Raw genomic sequence first — 17,921 nt, 5'->3', positions numbered from 1 at the left:
CAGTTCTAGAATTTCAGCACAATAATCAAGTAAATCTAAAAAAAATAAATGGTGCGTTCAATCAGTTTGTGTTATATTTACTGTGACTGTAATGTGAAACCAGCTGAAGCTGATCTGCACTCTGCCCAGCTGGATCAGATGCTGATGCTGCAGCCAGCTATGGACTCTGACCAGGATGGTGCACCACCAGGACCCGTGAAGCTGGAGAACACGGAGAAGGCCTACAGTGAAAAACTACATGCCTACCATGAGGCCCAGAAGAGACAAGCCCAACTTGTTCAGAAGCTGCAGAACAAGGTGGCTGAAACAAAACTCACAGTTCAGGCAAGAAACCAAACGTTCCTTTTACAGAACAGAGAATTTCATGTTTTTCTCTCAGCTGCTTCAGTACAAGAAGAGGTGTGGCGAACTCGAGGAGCAGGTGCTGGAGAAGACTTCAGAGACGGAAAAGATGAGATTGTCGGTACGGCTAAATAATTATGTGATCCCAAATATCTGTGTCAGTCAGTTATGCACCCACCAGCCATTTTATCAGGTTCATCTGCTTGTCAATACAAATACCTTATCAGCCAATCACATGGCAGAATGTAGTCATGTAGACATGATGAAGACGACTTGCTGAAGGTCAAACTGAGCATCAGAACAACCATCTCTAGTGTTTCCAGAGAAGGTCTGAAGAAGAGAAAATATCCAGCAGCAGCAGTTGTCTGGACCAGAATGTCTGCTAGGTGTCAGAGGTCAGAGGAGAATGGACAGACTGGTTGGAGATGATGGAAAGAACACAGGAAGTCCAGTAAGAACTGGTTCCAACCATGATCTGCAGAACATCATCTCTGAACACACAACACGTCCAGCCTGGAAGCAGATGGTCTCCAGCAGCAGAAGACCACAGCGGGTTCCCTCCTGTCAGTAAGAACAGGAAACTGAGGCTACAATTCACACAGACTCACCAGAATTGGACAATAGAAGATGGAGAAACGTTGCTGGTCTGATGAGTCTCCAGTTCAGCTCCACATTCACATGGTAGGATCAGAATCTGCTGGAAACATCATGACAACATGGATCCATCCTGCCGTCAGGATCAACGCTTCAGGCTGCTGCTGGTGGAATGGTGGGGGGAGGTTTTCTGGTCCCACTTTGGTCCCCTTAGTACCAGCATGACATGGTTTAACCTCCACAGCCTACCTGAGTCCTGCTGCTGACCATGTCCATCCCTTTCTGAGCACAGTGTAGCATCTTCTGATGGAAACTTCCAGCAGGATGATGCACCATGTCACAAAGCTCACATCATCTCCACCATGACGATGAGTTCACTGTCCTCCAACGGCTCCACAGTCACCAGATCTACATCCAGCAGAGCAGCTTTGGGATGAGGAGGAACGGGAGATTCTCATCATGATGAGGTTGAACGGGAGGTTCTCATCATGATGAGGTGGAACGGGAGATTCTCATCAGGATGAGGTGGAACGGAAGATTCTCATGGTGATGAGGTGGAACGGGAGATTCTCATCATGATGTGGTGGAACGGGAGATTCTCATCATGATGAGGTGGAACCGGAGATTCTCATCATGATGAGGTGGAACGGGAGATTCTCATCACGATGAGGTGGAACGGGAGATTCTCATCACGATGAGGTGGAACAGGAGATTCTCATCACGATGAGGTGGAACAGGAGATTCTCATGGTGATGAGGTGGAACGGGAGATTCTCATCATGATGAGGTGGAACAGGAGATTCTCATCACGATGAGGTGGAACAGGAGATTCTCATCACGATGAGGTGGAACAGGAGATTCTCATGGTGATGAGGTGGAACGGGAGATTCTCATCATGATGAGGTGGAACGGGAGATTCTCATCACGATGAGGTGGAACAGGAGATTCTCATCACGATGAGGTGAAACAGGAGATTCTCATCACGATGAGGTGGAACAGGAGATTCTCATGGTGATGTGGTGGAACGGGAGATTCTCATCATGATGAGGTGGAACAGGAGATTCTCATCACGATGAGGTGGAACGGGGGATCCTCATGGTGATGTGGTGGAACGGGAGATTCTCATCATGATGTGGTGGAACGGGAGATTCTCATCATGATGTGGTGGAACAGGAGATTCTCATCACGATGAGGTGGAACGGGAGATCCTCATGGTGATGTGGTGGAACGGGAGATTCTCATCACGATGAGGTGGAAATGGGAATTCTCATCACGATGAGGTGGAACGGGAGATCCTCATGGTGATGTGGTGGAACGGGAGATTCTCATCATGATGAGGTGGAACGGGAGATTCTCATCACGATGAGGTGGAACAGGAGATTCTCATCATGATGAGGTGGAACAGGAGATTCTCATGGTGATGAGGTGGAACGGGAGATTCTCATCATGATGTGGTGGAACGGGAGATTCTCATCATGATGAGGTGGAACCGGAGATTCTAATCATGATGAGGTGGAACGGGAGATCCTCATGGTGATGAGGTGGAACGGGAGATTCTCATCATGATGAGGTGGAACAGGAGATTCTCATCACGATGAGGTGGAACAGGAGATTCTCATCATGATGAGGTGGAACGGGAGATTCTCATCACGATGAGGTGGAACGGGAGATTCTCATCACGATGAGGTGGAACAGGAGATTCTCATCACGATGAGATGGAACAGGAGATTCTCATGGTGATGAGGTGGAACGGGAGATTCTCATCATGATGAGGTGGAACAGGAGATTCTCATCACGATGAGGTGGAACAGGAGATTCTCATCACGATGAGGTGGAACAGGAGATTCTCATGGTGATGAGGTGGAACGGGAGATTCTCATCATGATGAGGTGGAACGGGAGATTCTCATCACGATGAGGTGGAACAGGAGATTCTCATCACGATGAGGTGAAACAGGAGATTCTCATCACGATGAGGTGGAACAGGAGATTCTCATGGTGATGTGGTGGAACGGGAGATTCTCATCATGATGAGGTGGAACAGGAGATTCTCATCACGATGAGGTGGAACGGGGGATCCTCATGGTGATGTGGTGGAACGGGAGATTCTCATCATGATGTGGTGGAACGGGAGATTCTCATCATGATGTGGTGGAACAGGAGATTCTCATCACGATGAGGTGGAACGGGAGATCCTCATGGTGATGTGGTGGAACGGGAGATTCTCATCACGATGAGGTGGAAATGGGAATTCTCATCACGATGAGGTGGAACGGGAGATCCTCATGGTGATGTGGTGGAACGGGAGATTCTCATCATGATGAGGTGGAACGGGAGATTCTCATCACGATGAGGTGGAACAGGAGATTCTCATCATGATGAGGTGGAACGGGAGATTCTCATGGTGATGAGGTGGAACGGGAGATTCTCATCACGATGAGGTGGAACAGGAGATTCTCATCACGATGAGGTGGAACAGGAGATTCTCATGGTGATGAGGTGGAACGGGAGATTCTCATCATGATGAGGTGGAACAGGAGATTCTCATCACGATGAGGTGGAACAGGAGATTCTCATCACGATGAGGTGGAACGGGAGATTCTCATGGTGATGAGGTGGAACGGGAGATTCTCATCACGATGAGGTGGAACAGGAGATTCTCATCACGATGAGGTGGAACAGGGGATTCTCATCACGATGAGGTGGAACAGGAGATTCTCATGGTGATGTGGTGGAACGGGAGATTCTCATCATGATGAGGTGGAACAGGAGATTCTCATCATGATGAGGTGGAACGGGAGATCCTCATGGTGATGTGGTGGAACGGGAGATTCTCATCATGATGTGGTGGAACGGGAGATTCTCATCATGATGTGGTGGAACAGGAGATTCTCATGGTGATGAGGTGGAACGGGAGATCCTCATGGTGATGTGGTGGAACGGGAGATTCTCATGGTGATGAGGTGGAACAGGAAATTCTCATCACGATGAGGTGGAACGGGAGATCCTCATGGTGATGTGGTGGAACGGGAGATTCTCATCATGATGAGGTGGAACGGGAGATTCTCATCACGATGAGGTGGAACAGGAGATTCTCATGGTGATGAGGTGGAACGGGAGATTCTCATCATGATGAGGTGGAACGGGAGATTCTCATCACGATGAGGTGGAACAGGAGATTCTCATCACGATGAGGTGAAACAGGAGATTCTCATCACGATGAGGTGGAACAGGAGATTCTCATGGTGATGTGGTGGAACGGGAGATTCTCATCATGATGAGGTGGAACAGGAGATTCTCATCACGATGAGGTGGAACGGGGGATCCTCATGGTGATGTGGTGGAACGGGAGATTCTCATCATGATGTGGTGGAACGGGAGATTCTCATCATGATGTGGTGGAACAGGAGATTCTCATCACGATGAGGTGGAACGGGAGATTCTCATCACGATGAGGTGGAAATGGGAATTCTCATCACGATGAGGTGGAACGGGAGATCCTCATGGTGATGTGGTGGAACGGGAGATTCTCATCATGATGAGGTGGAACGGGAGATTCTCATCACGATGAGGTGGAACAGGAGATTCTCATCATGATGAGGTGGAACGGGAGATTCTCATGGTGATGAGGTGGAACGGGAGATTCTCATCACGATGAGGTGGAACAGGAGATTCTCATCACGATGAGGTGGAACAGGAGATTCTCATGGTGATGAGGTGGAACGGGAGATTCTCATCATGATGAGGTGGATCGGGAGATTCTCATCACGATGAGGTGGAACAGGAGATTCTCATCACGATGAGGTGGAACGGGAGATTCTCATGGTGATGAGGTGGAACGGGAGATTCTCATCACGATGAGGTGGAACAGGAGATTCTCATCACGATGAGGTGGAACAGGGGATTCTCATCACGATGAGGTAGAACGGGAGATTCTCATGGTGATGTGGTGGAACGGGAGATTATCATCATGATGAGGTGGAACAGGAGATTCTCATCATGATGAGGTGGAACGGGAGATCCTCATGGTGATGAGGTGGAACGGGAGATTCTCATCATGATGTGGTGGAACGGGAGATTCTCATCATGATGTGGTGGAACAGGAGATTCTCATGGTGATGAGGTGGAACGGGAGATCCTCATGGTGATGTGGTGGAACGGGAGATTCTCATGGTGATGAGGTGGAACAGGAAATTCTCATCACGATGAGGTGGAATGGGAGATCCTCTGGGTGATGTGGTGGAACGGGAGATTCTCATCATGATGAGGTGGAACGGGAGATTCTCATCACGATGAGGTGGAACAGGAGATTCTCATCACGATGAGGTGGAACGGGAGATTCTCATGACGATGAGGTGGAACGGGAGATTCTCATCACAATGAGGTGGAACGGGAGATTCTCATCATGATGAGGTGGAACGGGAGATTCTCATCACGATGAGGTGGAACGGGAGATTCTCATCACGATGATGTGGAACGGGAGATTCTCATCACGATGAGGTGGAACGGGAGATTCTCATCACGATGAGGTGGAACGGGAGATTCTCATCACGATGAGGTGGAACAGGAGATTCTCATCACGATGAGGTGGAACGGGAGATTCTCATGGTGATGAGGTGGAACGGGAGATTCTCATCACGATGAGGTGGAACGGGAGATTCTCATCATGATGATGTGGAACGGGAGATTCTCATCACGATGAGGTGGAACAGGAGATTCTCATCACGATGAGGTGGAACGGGAGATTCTCATCACGATGAGGTGGAACAGGAGATTCTCATCACGATGAGGTGGAACAGGAGATTCTCATGGTGATGAGGTGGAACGGGAGATTCTCATCACGATGAGGTGCAACGGGAGATTCTCATCATGATGATGTGGAACGGGAGATTCTCATCACGATGAGGTGGAACAGGAGATTCTCATCACGATGAGGTGGAACGGGAGATTCTCATCACGATGAGGTGGAACAGGAGATTCTCATCACGATGAGGTGGAACAGGAGATTCTCATCACGATGAGGTGGAACAGGAGATTCTCATCACGATGAGGTGGAACAGGAGATTCTCATCACGATGAGGTGGAACGGGAGATTCTCATGGTGAGGTGCAACAACTGTGTGATGCTTCATGTCATTGTGGAGCAAAATCTCTGAGGAAATTTTCCAACACCTTGTTCAGTCTGTGACACCAAGAATTAAGGTAGTTGTGAAGGAAAAACAAGGTCCAATCCGGTACTACACAATGGACCTGGTAAAGTGGCTGGTTCATGTAGGTCAAGGAGTCCTGGTCCTCGAGGGCCGGTGTCTCTCTGGTTATTCAAGTGTCCCTGCTACAACATACCTGATTCAAATCAATGTGTATTTGGCAGGCATGTGCAAAGCTTATCTGAGTCTGAGTCAGGCGTGTTCCAGCAGGGACACTGGCAAAACCTGCAGGACACCAGTCCTCGAGGACCAAGACTGAGGATCCCTGATGTAGATACTTGAGACTGATAGTTCTTCTCAGTTTGTTCTGACATTAATCAAGTGTGTGTTGTTAAACTCAACGTAATATTACGTAGTGTTACTACACATAATGGATACCTAATAATTATAACATCTTATTAATAAGTTACCAGTCAATATTTGTAGGAAAAACTCAACATCATTCCTTCATCTCTGACTGTTGTTGAACAAAGAGAACTATGTTTATAAATATATGATGCACTGATGGATTATTGTCAGAATAAGCGTTCAAGCCTTTTTTAACTGTTAAGTGCTCAAAATGCTGCTATTCAATAGTAAATATGAAACGTTTTAAGACAAGCAGATGTACTCTTCATGTAGTTTATAGGTTAGTGATTTTTTGTTAAATATACTTAGTTGATCCAAACATTAGTCTTGGCTGTGAGTAGATTTGCTCAGTACTTATGTTTCTTCAGAAATGTCAGTTAACAGCGAGTCAACTGCTGCTGCCATATATCTAAATGTTGTCAAGCTGCCAGTTGTGAAGGTGTGTGTGTGTTTAGCTGCAGGCCCACGTGGACTCTGCCGAGCGTCAGAAGCGTGTGGAACAGGATCTGAACATTGCTGTCCAGAAAACATCTGCTCAGCTGCAGGAGGAGCAGAGGAGGTGAGTGACGGTCACTGCTGGTAGCTCAGCTAAAACAGAAACTTGTGCAACCATTCGGTTCATGACTAATGCTTATGAGAGGAAGGGTTTGACTACAGGAATAATGAAAAACATCTCTGCATTCACAGGAAGTTGCTAATTAGATGCAGATTTTTAACAGTAAATTTACGTTTTCTTTCTGTTTTGCTGTTGAAAAGCAGAAATCAGGTTGAAATATTTCTGAGAAATGTGATGAGTGGAGATGTTCCCATCAGTTCTTCAGGCTTTCCTCCAACTTTTTCCTGCCCATGTTGCTGAAAGAAAGCACAACCTACTCTTGGAAGATAACCTTTGCATCCAGTTTGTCCGAGAAAATTAGTTTCTTCTTCTCTGCAAACCTTTTTAATCTTCTTTCCCGTCAAATGTGGAACAGTATCTGGAGATAAGAGCAGATTTAAGTTCCACCTCATCATGATGAGAATCTCCCGTTCCACCTCATGATGAGAATCTCCGGTTCCACCTCATCATGATGAGAATCTCCGGTTCCACCTCATCATGATGAGAATCTCCTGTTCCACCTCATGATGAGAATCTCCCGTTCCACCTCATCATGATGAGAATCTCCCGTTCCACCTCATGATGAGAATCTCCCGTTCCACCTCATCATGATGAGAATCTCCGGTTCCACCTGATCATGATGAGAATCTCCGGTTCCACCTGATCATGATGAGAATCTCCGGTTCCACCTGATCATGATGAGAATCTCCCGTTCCGCCTCATCATGATGAGAATCTCCTGTTTCACCTCATGATGAGAATCTCCGGTTCCACCTCATCATGATGAGAATCTCCGGTTCCACCTCATGATGAGAATCTCCGGTTCCACCTCATCATGATGAGAATCTCTGGTTCCACCTCATCATGATGAGAATCTCCCGTTCCACCTCATCATGATGAGAATCTCCGGTTCCACCTGATCATGATGAGAATCTCCCGTTCCACCTGATCATGATGAGAATCTCCCGTTCCACCTGATCATGATGAGAATCTCCGGTTCCACCTCATCATGATGAGAATCTCCCGTTCCACCTCATGATGAGAATCTCCGGTTCCACCTCATCATGATGAGAATCTCTGGTTCCACCTCATCATGATGAGAATCTCCCGTTCCACCTCATCATGATGAGAATCTCCGGTTCCACCTGATCATGATGAGAATCTCCCGTTCCACCTGATCATGATGAGAATCTCCCGTTCCACCTGATCATGATGAGTATCTCCGGTTCCACCTCATCATGATGAGAATCTCCCGTTCCACCTCATGATGAGAATCTCCCGTTCCACCTCATGATGAGAATCTCCCGTTCCACCTCATGATGAGAATCTCCCGTTCCACCTCATCATGATGAGAATCTCCGGTTCCACCTGATCATGATGAGAATCTCCTGTTCCACCTGATCATGATGAGAATCTCCCGTTCCACCTCATGATGAGAATCTCCCGTTCAACCTCATGATGAGAATCTCCCGTTCCACCTCATGATGAGGATCTCCCGTTCCACCACGTCCCAAAGCTGCTCTGCTGGATGTAGATCTGGTGACTGTGGAGCCGTTGGAGGACAGTGAACTCATCGTCATGGTGGAGATGATGTGAGCTTTGTGACATGGTGCATCATCCTGCTGGAAGTTTCCATCAGAAGATGCTACACTGTGCTCAGAAAGGGATGGACATGGTCAGCAGCAGGACTCAGGTAGGCTGTGGAGGTTAAACCATGTCATGTTGGTACTAAGGGGACCAGTTGTTTCTGAAATATTCAGACCAGCAACATGCTACTTTCAAAGTCTCTTAAATCCCTTTACTTCATCATTCTGATGCTCAGTTTGAACTACAGCAAGTCATCTTCATCATATCAACGTGACTAAATGTTGCTGCCATGTGATTGGCTGGTTAGATAATTATGTTAACAAGCAGTTGAACCTGATAAAAATGGACGGTGAACGTCAATATCTGCTGTATGATTTTTAGTTTTTGTATTTAGTCATTGTTTAAATGGACGTGTTATCTGCAGGTGTGCCAGCCTCAGCCAGGTGAACTGTGTTCTGAGGGAGCAACTCGACCAAGCAGGCATTGTCAACAAGGAGCTGACGGAGAGTTTCTGGAAGGCCTGTGAAGATGCTGAGTTGTGTGATACTCGTCTGCGCAGAGAACAAAAGGTGGGGAATAAAACAAAAATGAAAAGGCAACGGGGAAAGTTCATGTCTTACTGCACAGAGATTGTGAAATTAGAGTCCTGTTGAGTTCACATGGGGTAGAAATTCCATTCATAGCCAGTTTCATCAGTTCCCTCTTGTTCCCTGTTCATTTCATTGCTGTGATTTCTGAGTTGTTGTTTCCTGTGAAAACATTCCAGCTGCTGAGGGGGAGGAAAACTCTGTGCAAACAATCTGGCTTTGGTGCTGTAAATGGGCTACATCTGTTGACTCAGGGAAATCCAATTATTTGTATGTGTGCCAGCGGGAGTCCAGGAGCTGCAGTGTTGCATGTGTTTAAGGATCAAAACAAAAGGAAGGCAACCCTTAACACCTACCTTCCGCTAGTCGTGCTGTCTGCCTGTCTCCTCAGATGTGCGCCTCCCGGTCCAGTCGTGAACAGGCCCGTGTCAGAGCGCTGTGGCGCCAGGCCGCCTCCCTGCGGAGCGTTTTCACCCAGCTAAGGACTTTCACTGACAGGTGAGGGAGGCGCAATGCCAGAATCCCTGCGGCAACTTAGGATACCACGAGAACCCTGAGACTATCCATCTGTCATCAGAGGATCAAAGTAGAGCAGGTCATCAGGGTCGCAGGTCCCCCTGCTTATTGTTCCTTCGTCTGAGAGGGGGCAGATGGGTTAAAGTGTCTCTATTCACTGTTGAAATCATCCATCAGCACGAAGCTTGGGCTCGTGGCCCGCGGAAGACTCCCAAACGTAAAGCCACCATTTTAATTGTGCTGAAGAGTGATTTGCTTTCATGGTGATTGTTCAGCTTGCTGACAGCTTTGTCAGACAGAGGCTGACAACACTTCACTGCGGCCTGATCCTGGAGTTAAATCAGCAGAAACATCCATCGTCATCCTCTCTAGTTCGACTTAAAACTTTTGTGTGAAACCAGCATGTCAGTATTTCTCTCTATTCCTCATGTTCTGATGAATTCTGTATTTTCTTCCTGCATGAATTTCTGTTCAACAGAACTCTGTCCGACATGCGAGGCGAGTGTGTCGCCATGAGCCACAAACTACAGGTTGCATGCATCAGCTTAGAGGCCAGAGTGACAGAGGGAGACATCTGTGGTGCTGTGGAGATGCAGCTGAAGGATAAGCTGAAGGAGATCATGCAGCTTCAGGCGCGCTGGGATACAGAGAAAGTAGAACTTAACTCCAGGTAAAGCTGTCTCCAAGTGAAGTTAGCAGAAAAAACAGAGGACATGACTGTGTGGTTGTGTCGAGGCCTTTCATGTGTTTTGTTTTGTTTTGTTTTTGTTTGTTTTTTTATGACAAATGGCTGTTATGGAAGTTAAACTCATCCCAGCCAGTGAAGCGGCTGGGATGAGAATCAGCACCTCAAAATCTGAGACCATGGTCCTCAGCCGGAATAGGGTGGATTGCCCTCTCCGGGTCGGGGGTCAGGTCCTGCCTCAAGTGGAGGAGTTTAAATATCTCGGGGTCTTGTTCACGAGTGAGGGAAGGATGGAGCGTGAGATCGACAGACGGATCGGTGCAGCGTCTGCAGTAATGCGGGCTCTGCGCTGGTCTGTCGTGGTGAAGAAGGAGCTGAGCCAGAAGGCGAAGCTCTCCATTTACCAGTCGATCTACGTTCCTACCCTCACCTATGGTCATGAGCTGTGGGTCGTGACCGAAAGAAGGAGATCTCATATACAGGCGGCTGAAATGAGTTTCCTCCGCAGGGTGGCCGGGCTCTCCCTTAGAGATAGGGTGAGGAGCTCGGTCATCCGGGAGGGGCTCAGAGTAGAGCCGCTGCTCCTTCGCATCGAGAGGAACCAGTTGAGGTGGCTCGGGCATCTGGTCAGGATGCCTCCTGGACGCCTCCCTGGTGAGGTGTTCCAGGCACGTCCCTCGGGGAGGAGACCCCGGGGAAGACCCAGGACACGCTGGAGGGATTACATCTCTCGGCTGGCCTGGGAACGCCTCGGGATCCCCCCCGCAGAGTTGGCAAATGTGGCTGGGGAGAGGGAAGTCTGGGCTTCCCTGCTTAGGCTGCTGCCCCCGCGACCCGACCCCGGATAAGCGGCAGAAGATGGATGGATGGATGGATGGATGGAAGTTAAACTGTTTTTTGTAATATATTTTAGTATATTAGGTTATTTTACACAGATAGATTTTTATTTAAAGTTTGTTATTAGGTTTTTGATGAGTGTGAGAACGGTAAGGGAAGACAGGTAATTCATGTCACGTCCGAGGGTGGTGTGTTTTTTGTGTTGGAAATCAGTGTCTGGTGGTGTGAGACAGGATGAAAGTTTGATTTTTTGACCACTTTTAGACTTTTTGGTGTTTTTTTTTAACTGGAACAAATATATAATGATCCACCTTTATTCTATTTTTCTGTTTAAAGAAAAATTAATTATTTGTAATTTTCCAAATCCAAACATTTTTTTTTTACTTGGACTTTATTTGGAAGTGCGTACAAAAATCATACAGTCCACGCTGCCACCGCCTTTAAAAGGAACGTGGAAAAGGCTGGTACAGGTTGATTATTTAACAATCCATCTGGGTTTGTTGTACATGGTTGGAAAGGTTGTTTGTCAGCTTTACAACGAGGTGGAACTTGTGAGGATGATGATTCTGTACCAAGCAACACATCTAAATGTGCCGGTAGTCCTTCCGTTAAATCCCCTGCGACATTCTCCTGTTGGTGTTTCTTGCTTGGCTGATTACTTGAATTCTCCCACGGTAAGAAGGAAAATACGACACATATTGGCCATATTGCACTCTATTAATGTTCCACAGTCAGCGATGATGAAGATCAGACACAGCCACAGCAGCTTGGTACCTCCTCCTCACGCTGGTCACCAGTCTGGTCACATTTAGCAACAGGGATGGCAACGCGTTTCTCAGCCAGGAGTTGTTGAAGGCCAACCATCGTTGTTGTTGTTGTGCGAACAGCTGAAATGGGCTTTCCATCCTCTCCACTCCCAAACTCTGGAGGTTCTCTGTGATCATCCTGGCTCTGTGGGGGTTACGTCCCAGATCCTGGAGAAATGGGATCAACTCTGACTCTCATTCTGTCATATGTCTGTCTGTCAGTCACATCTGGAAGCACCTGAGTGTCAGAACAGGACTGAATACCAACAGGGCGATTTTGACATATTTTATGAAAGGACTATCTACATCAGGGGTGTCAAACTCCAGTCCTCGAGGTCCGGTATGTTGTTTCCCCCCACCAACACAGCTGATTCAAATCAAGTTAATCCAGCAGTTTATTGTCAACCTGTTTATTCATTTCCGTCAGATGTGTTGAAGCATGGAGACAACAGAAACCTGCTGGATACTGGCCCTCGAGGTCTGAAGATCGACACCTGTGATCTACATGTTTAGCTGCGTTGTTCATTAGAAGTTGTACCTGGTTGTAAAGATGACTGATCAGGCTTTGCAGGCATAATAAAGCACCAACTGGGATTATTAAAGGAGAGAAATAACAGCCCAAACACATTTCCTGACTTTTTCACTAGTTTTACATTTAGTGACCTGGATATGTAAAGTTTAATTACAGTAACGATGATGCTGTTTTCAATGTTGAGATTAAAATCTGAATGAGAAAATGCACAATTTTTCCCATTACACTAATACCATTTTTCCCCGTCTGAGAGCTCGACCATTCTTCGGAAACGAAAGCTTAATCACCGAGATGAAAGCCCAGATCTTTATAAACTGATATCTTTCAGGCTTTTTTCTTTTCACTTTGTCCACTTCTCCTGTTCTTACAGAAGAATCCGGTCTTTTTGTGCCATCTCCTCTGCCCTTCAAGCAGAACACCTCTCAAATGTTGATCCCTCTGTAGCCTGGATCTAAGTTTCTTCTGAAATCCTTCTGATGAAGTCTTTGTTAATCCCATCACTCCGTGTGCAGAATATGATAGGCTTGATGTTCTTGTAGGAGGAGTGCATGCCAGTCTCAGTGAACTCTATGTATGTGTGTGTGTGTGTGTGTGTGTGTGTGTGTGTGTGTGTGTGTGTGTGTGTGTGTGTGTGTGTGTGTGTGTGTTATTTGTGTGTTGGCCTACATAGGATCCAGGAATTGACCGATGCCTTGAAGCATCTCCAGAGCCAGAACAGTGACAAGGATGGCAGCCTCAAAGCCACGCAGATCAGTCTGGACAGGATGGTAGGACTCTGGGAATCAGAGGTGGCAGATAGACTTGTGGTTAACAGGCCTAAATTGGCCGTTGTCTGGACCTCAGGCTTGATGAAGTCCACAACTTCCTAGTCTAGAGGGCTGCAGTCTGGGGAATGTCAGTCTTGCTCTACGTATGCTGCTTATCTGACTTAAATGGTTTCCTGCTCAGGAGACGAGGAGAGCGGAGGATAAAAGAGAGATGGAAATACTCCGCGCAGAGATCGGAGCCCTGCAAAATATTTTACACCATATTCACCAGGTCAAAACATTCATAGCTACATTCTGCATTTTTCCATGTGAAGGTTGTAATTTTCTTTCTTATTTATTTCCAGTTGGTCAGTGAGAGCGAGAGCTTTGAAGTGGTGTCCTCCTCACCTCTGCATGGCCAGTCTCTGCTGAGGAACGCCACCCTGACCGCTGTGCAGAACACACTCTCAAAGTTTCAGAAACAATCACAGGTGGACCGGTTCAGCAGTGTTCTCATTATTATATTAATTATTATTTAACCTACTTAAAGACGTGCATGAGTAAACACCACAGGAGCTTTATGCACGTCTGGAAGCAACTCTGGAGCGAGTAGACACTTTCCATGATCTCTTACAGGAGAGGGACGCCGAGAGGATCAAGGCCGAGGAGGTGATCCAGGAAGTACGGAGAGAAAGTCAGGAGGCTAAAAAAGCTTTGGAGGAAAGCCGTAAAGACAGCGGGAGATACCGCTGTTCGCTGGAGCTCGTGTCCAGGTTGGCCTCATCTTCTGCTCCTTGTCTAAACTGACTGTAATGGTTGTTGGACCTGAGTCGTACCTTATTGGACTGGAAGTATTGAGTCCACAGGAGTAATTACTTTGTGTTTACTTCTTACATTTTCGTGCAGTTATCTGTACGTACATTTCCAGAATACATCTCTTTCATGTCGACTTGTCATCGTTCGAAAGAAAACGCACACATCAAAGAAAGAAAGAATACACACCATTCTAACATCTTAGTGGTTTGTATGCGATCATAACACAGATCACGTCACAGTACAAGGACATACCAGACATGCACTGCTCACTAAAATAACTCAACTTTCATATGGAATATGCAGGACAAGTTGATGCTGCACAACATGACATCATAAATGTAGAATAATGTAATGGTGGCGGTGGGAACACCACAACCTGAAAATGTCAACATCTCAGCAACGTGTTGTCTTGGTCTGATAAAGCCCGTTGTTAACAGAGGACTGTTTAGATACAAACTGAATAGTTGAATCAGAACATTTAGTGGTTGGTTCGTGTTTCAGACTCTTTTTTAGGGATCGTTTGGGTTCATAACGTTATGAGAGAACGACATGCTGTGTAGCTAGTAGGGGTGGGAAAGCGAGTAAAAAAAGATAGAATATCGGCTTTTTTTGCTTCACAATTTTAAAATTGATGTTTTTTTTATTTTAAAAAAATTCTTTTTTTTTCAAATAAATAAAAATAATCTGCTAAAACATTAATGTAATTTTTTACAGTTTTCATTGATGTTCCTAGTTTTAAAGCAACAGAATGATTGTCTGGGTGCTGGGTTGGTTTTTTTTTCTGATTGAAATGAAGGAAAATGACAAACAAAAACAGTTTTGTGCATTTCTTTGGTTTTTAGTCTACAAAAATCAGCAATATCAAAGAATTGTGAGAATTGCAATTTAAATCGAATTGGCATCCAAAAAAGTCATAATTGAATCAAATCGGGATGAAAGAATATCGTCACAGGTCTAGTAATTAGTACTTAAACACTGAACAGAGAAAATCAAATTATGTTCACATTTTAGGATCATTCTGCCACCTTTTAACAAGCTGGATATCACTAACGTTTTATATGTAGTGTTTGTAACTTAGTAGAAAGATTTCCATGGCTGAGACTTCAAGTACAAGGAGACTATCAGCGTTTTTAGCATTCACATTTTAAATATGAAGTTATACTCTGGTGTTTAGTGTAATGGGTTTTAGGGGAGGTGGAGCAGTGCACTACAGGGTGCTTTATTTTTTAATTTCAGTAGTTTTAAAACTGGTATTTTTACACTTACTAGAATATTATTGTTATTATTAATAATAATAACAATGATAATAATAATAATAATAATAATAATAACAATGAATTTTTACTTAAAGTAGTTTTACAACTGATATTTTACACTTACTTGATTGTTATTATGATTATTATATTATTATTAATAATAATTATAATAATAATGACCATTTTTATGATAAATTTGTACTTAAAGTAGTTTTAAAACTGGTATTTTGACCCTTACATGAATATTATTATTATTATTATTATTATTATTGTTATTATTATTATTATTATTATTATTATTATTATTATAGATTGTATTTCAAAGTGTCCTTCATCAAACCCAAAGACACTTTACAAGCAAATAAATTAAACAACAATGGATAAAGTGAGTATAATGAAAGAAATAGAGGACAGATTTGGGTTAGTCTGCATATTTCAGGCAACAGATAAGAGTTGAGTCTAGATCTGAAGATGGTTAAAGGGTCTGTAATGTCGGTGTCGGATGGTGTGTGAGTGGCAGAAAGCTCTGTTACCCATTCTGTAATTTCTCCACAAGTCTTTTTAAGCGCTAGTATCTGTGCTTCTACCTGAGTAATAAATGTACTTTTGGCACCTCTGGACCTGAACATGTACAAGCTTTACATTTCCTCCTTGTTTGTCCCGGTGGCGCAGTGAGAAGGGCATCCTGGAGAAGCTGCTTGCAGGGCTGCAGCAGGAGGTGGACTCCCAGCGTGTGGAGCTGGAGCTACTGCGGAGCTCATCACTGGACCTCCAGAGACAGCGGGACCTCCTGAGGCAGCAGAGGGAGGACTTGGAGATGCAGCTGACACGCCAGTGCACAGAAACCCAAAGAGGGTACAGATGAGAGCAGAAAACGGCCGTTACACAACACACATCCTGTGGAGCAGGATGGTTTTCCATGTGTTTTTAGAGTTCAGACCAGGAACACATGTCACGCTCTGGCCAACAACACACCCGGGTGAAATCTGAAAGAAAATGTAGATTATTTACATAGAATTACTGCTCTTATGCAACAGAGATGCTTTTCTTTCTTCTCTTCAGGAGCTAAATGATTCGATTAGCAGAGAACTGGAGCAGGACATGCGATCAGGGGGGAAAAAGGCTGCAGTGGTTTGGCCTTTGGCACAAACATCTCTCCATTTTTCAAAGTGGAGATGGATTACTGTGAGGGGACATGGTGTGTTAGACTAAGAAGCAGTGTGTGTGTGTGTGTGTGTGTGTGTGTGTGTGTGTGTGTGTGTGTGTGTGTGTGTGTGTGTGTGTGTGTGTGTGTGTGTGTGTGTGTGTTGCATGTCATGTTTCAGGGAGAGGAGTCTGCAGGAGCTGGAAGGGAAGCACTCAGATCTGCGTAAAGAGCTTACTACAGTGAAGGAGGCTCTGAGTCGAATCACTCTGCAGAAGGAGGTGTTAGAAGATGACAAGGCCAGCCTCGCTCTGGCTCTTAACAAGGTGAAGTTCTCCCCTCGTGCACCAACACTCCTGACCCCAGAGGTCTGATTGTTCACCTACTTCTTACAATAATGATTAACGCCACAGATTGAGTCCCGGAGCGCTGCACAAGAGCGAGCTCTAAACAAACTGCAGAGTCAGGAGGCTGCGCTGAAGGACTCTCTCGCCAAAATGGCTGCCCTTAGTGAAGGCTTAGCTAAAGACAAGGTGGAGCTGAATCGCATTCTGCTGCAGGTCAGTCCTTGTTGACATGATCAGGTCAGAGGCAAAGCAGCAAAACATAAAATATTTCTGTTTCTTTTCAGACAGAAGGTGAGAAAGCCGAACTTTGTGAACGCAGACGGGAAGCTGAAGCAGAGCGAGCGGCAGCCAGAGAAGATGCGGTCCGGACACAGAAGGAGATGATGGATCTCCTCGCTGAGAAACAAGCCCTGGAGACCTCCCACTTTCAATTACAAGATCTCTGCCAGAAGCGCGAAGCAGAACTGAGCCTCCTCCAGAAGGAGAGAGCCGAGGGCCTGGAGAAACACTGCCAGGTCAGGAACCGCTTGCCGTTCACACTCCTCTCAGCTCCACCACCTGGGAGAACAATCTTTATGGTATTATTAGCTTTCAGCACATCCACTGAGCTCCTTGTTGCATTAAAATATATAGGAGGTCACATACACAACTGATGTGTTTTTCTTTCTTCGTATGGGAAATGGAGAGCAGTTTGAGCTCCTCTGTGTGCTTTATGAGTAACACGGGACACGACCGGGATGGGATATTCATGCAACCTGAAGTGGAAAAGATAAATAGATAGACATATAATATCCAGCAGGGGGTTTGGTGACAGCGGCAATAAATTAACACCTAAAGTATTCCCATTATTCCTCATCTGATCTCCCCGTTTGGCGCTACAAGGAATGAGAGGAATCCTTTCCTGTTTAATTATCTCTTCCGAATGGGAAACTGGGATATTCGTGTTGATCTGAGCTGGAATATAACAAACCCAAACAATC

General features: G+C 45.7%; 1 protein-coding gene across 1 annotated transcript in view; it reads left to right on the top strand.

Moving 5' to 3' along the window:
* Window positions 1-17,921, top strand: part of crocc2 (ciliary rootlet coiled-coil, rootletin family member 2) — a gene marked incomplete at both ends in the record, with an annotated part of 66,841 nt that overhangs the window by 11,633 nt on the left and 37,287 nt on the right. Inside the window, 14 exons of the mRNA XM_079245725.1 lie at window positions 130-297; window positions 380-463; window positions 6,944-7,047; window positions 9,094-9,238; window positions 9,648-9,754; window positions 10,251-10,442; window positions 13,303-13,399; window positions 13,581-13,670; window positions 13,744-13,869; window positions 13,952-14,151; window positions 16,123-16,305; window positions 16,776-16,920; window positions 17,008-17,154; window positions 17,226-17,456. Of these exons, the coding sequence (XP_079101851.1) occupies window positions 130-297; window positions 380-463; window positions 6,944-7,047; window positions 9,094-9,238; window positions 9,648-9,754; window positions 10,251-10,442; window positions 13,303-13,399; window positions 13,581-13,670; window positions 13,744-13,869; window positions 13,952-14,151; window positions 16,123-16,305; window positions 16,776-16,920; window positions 17,008-17,154; window positions 17,226-17,456 (2,019 nt within the window). The remainder of the gene's footprint in view (window positions 1-129; window positions 298-379; window positions 464-6,943; window positions 7,048-9,093; window positions 9,239-9,647; window positions 9,755-10,250; window positions 10,443-13,302; window positions 13,400-13,580; window positions 13,671-13,743; window positions 13,870-13,951; window positions 14,152-16,122; window positions 16,306-16,775; window positions 16,921-17,007; window positions 17,155-17,225; window positions 17,457-17,921) is intronic.

This window comes from Telmatherina bonti (assembly GCF_933228915.1).
Source record: "Telmatherina bonti genome assembly, chromosome: 8".
Lineage (NCBI taxonomy): Eukaryota > Metazoa > Chordata > Actinopteri > Atheriniformes > Telmatherinidae > Telmatherina > Telmatherina bonti.
Note: the sequence above shows the minus strand (reverse complement) of the source record. Positions and strands in the feature narration are given on the sequence as shown.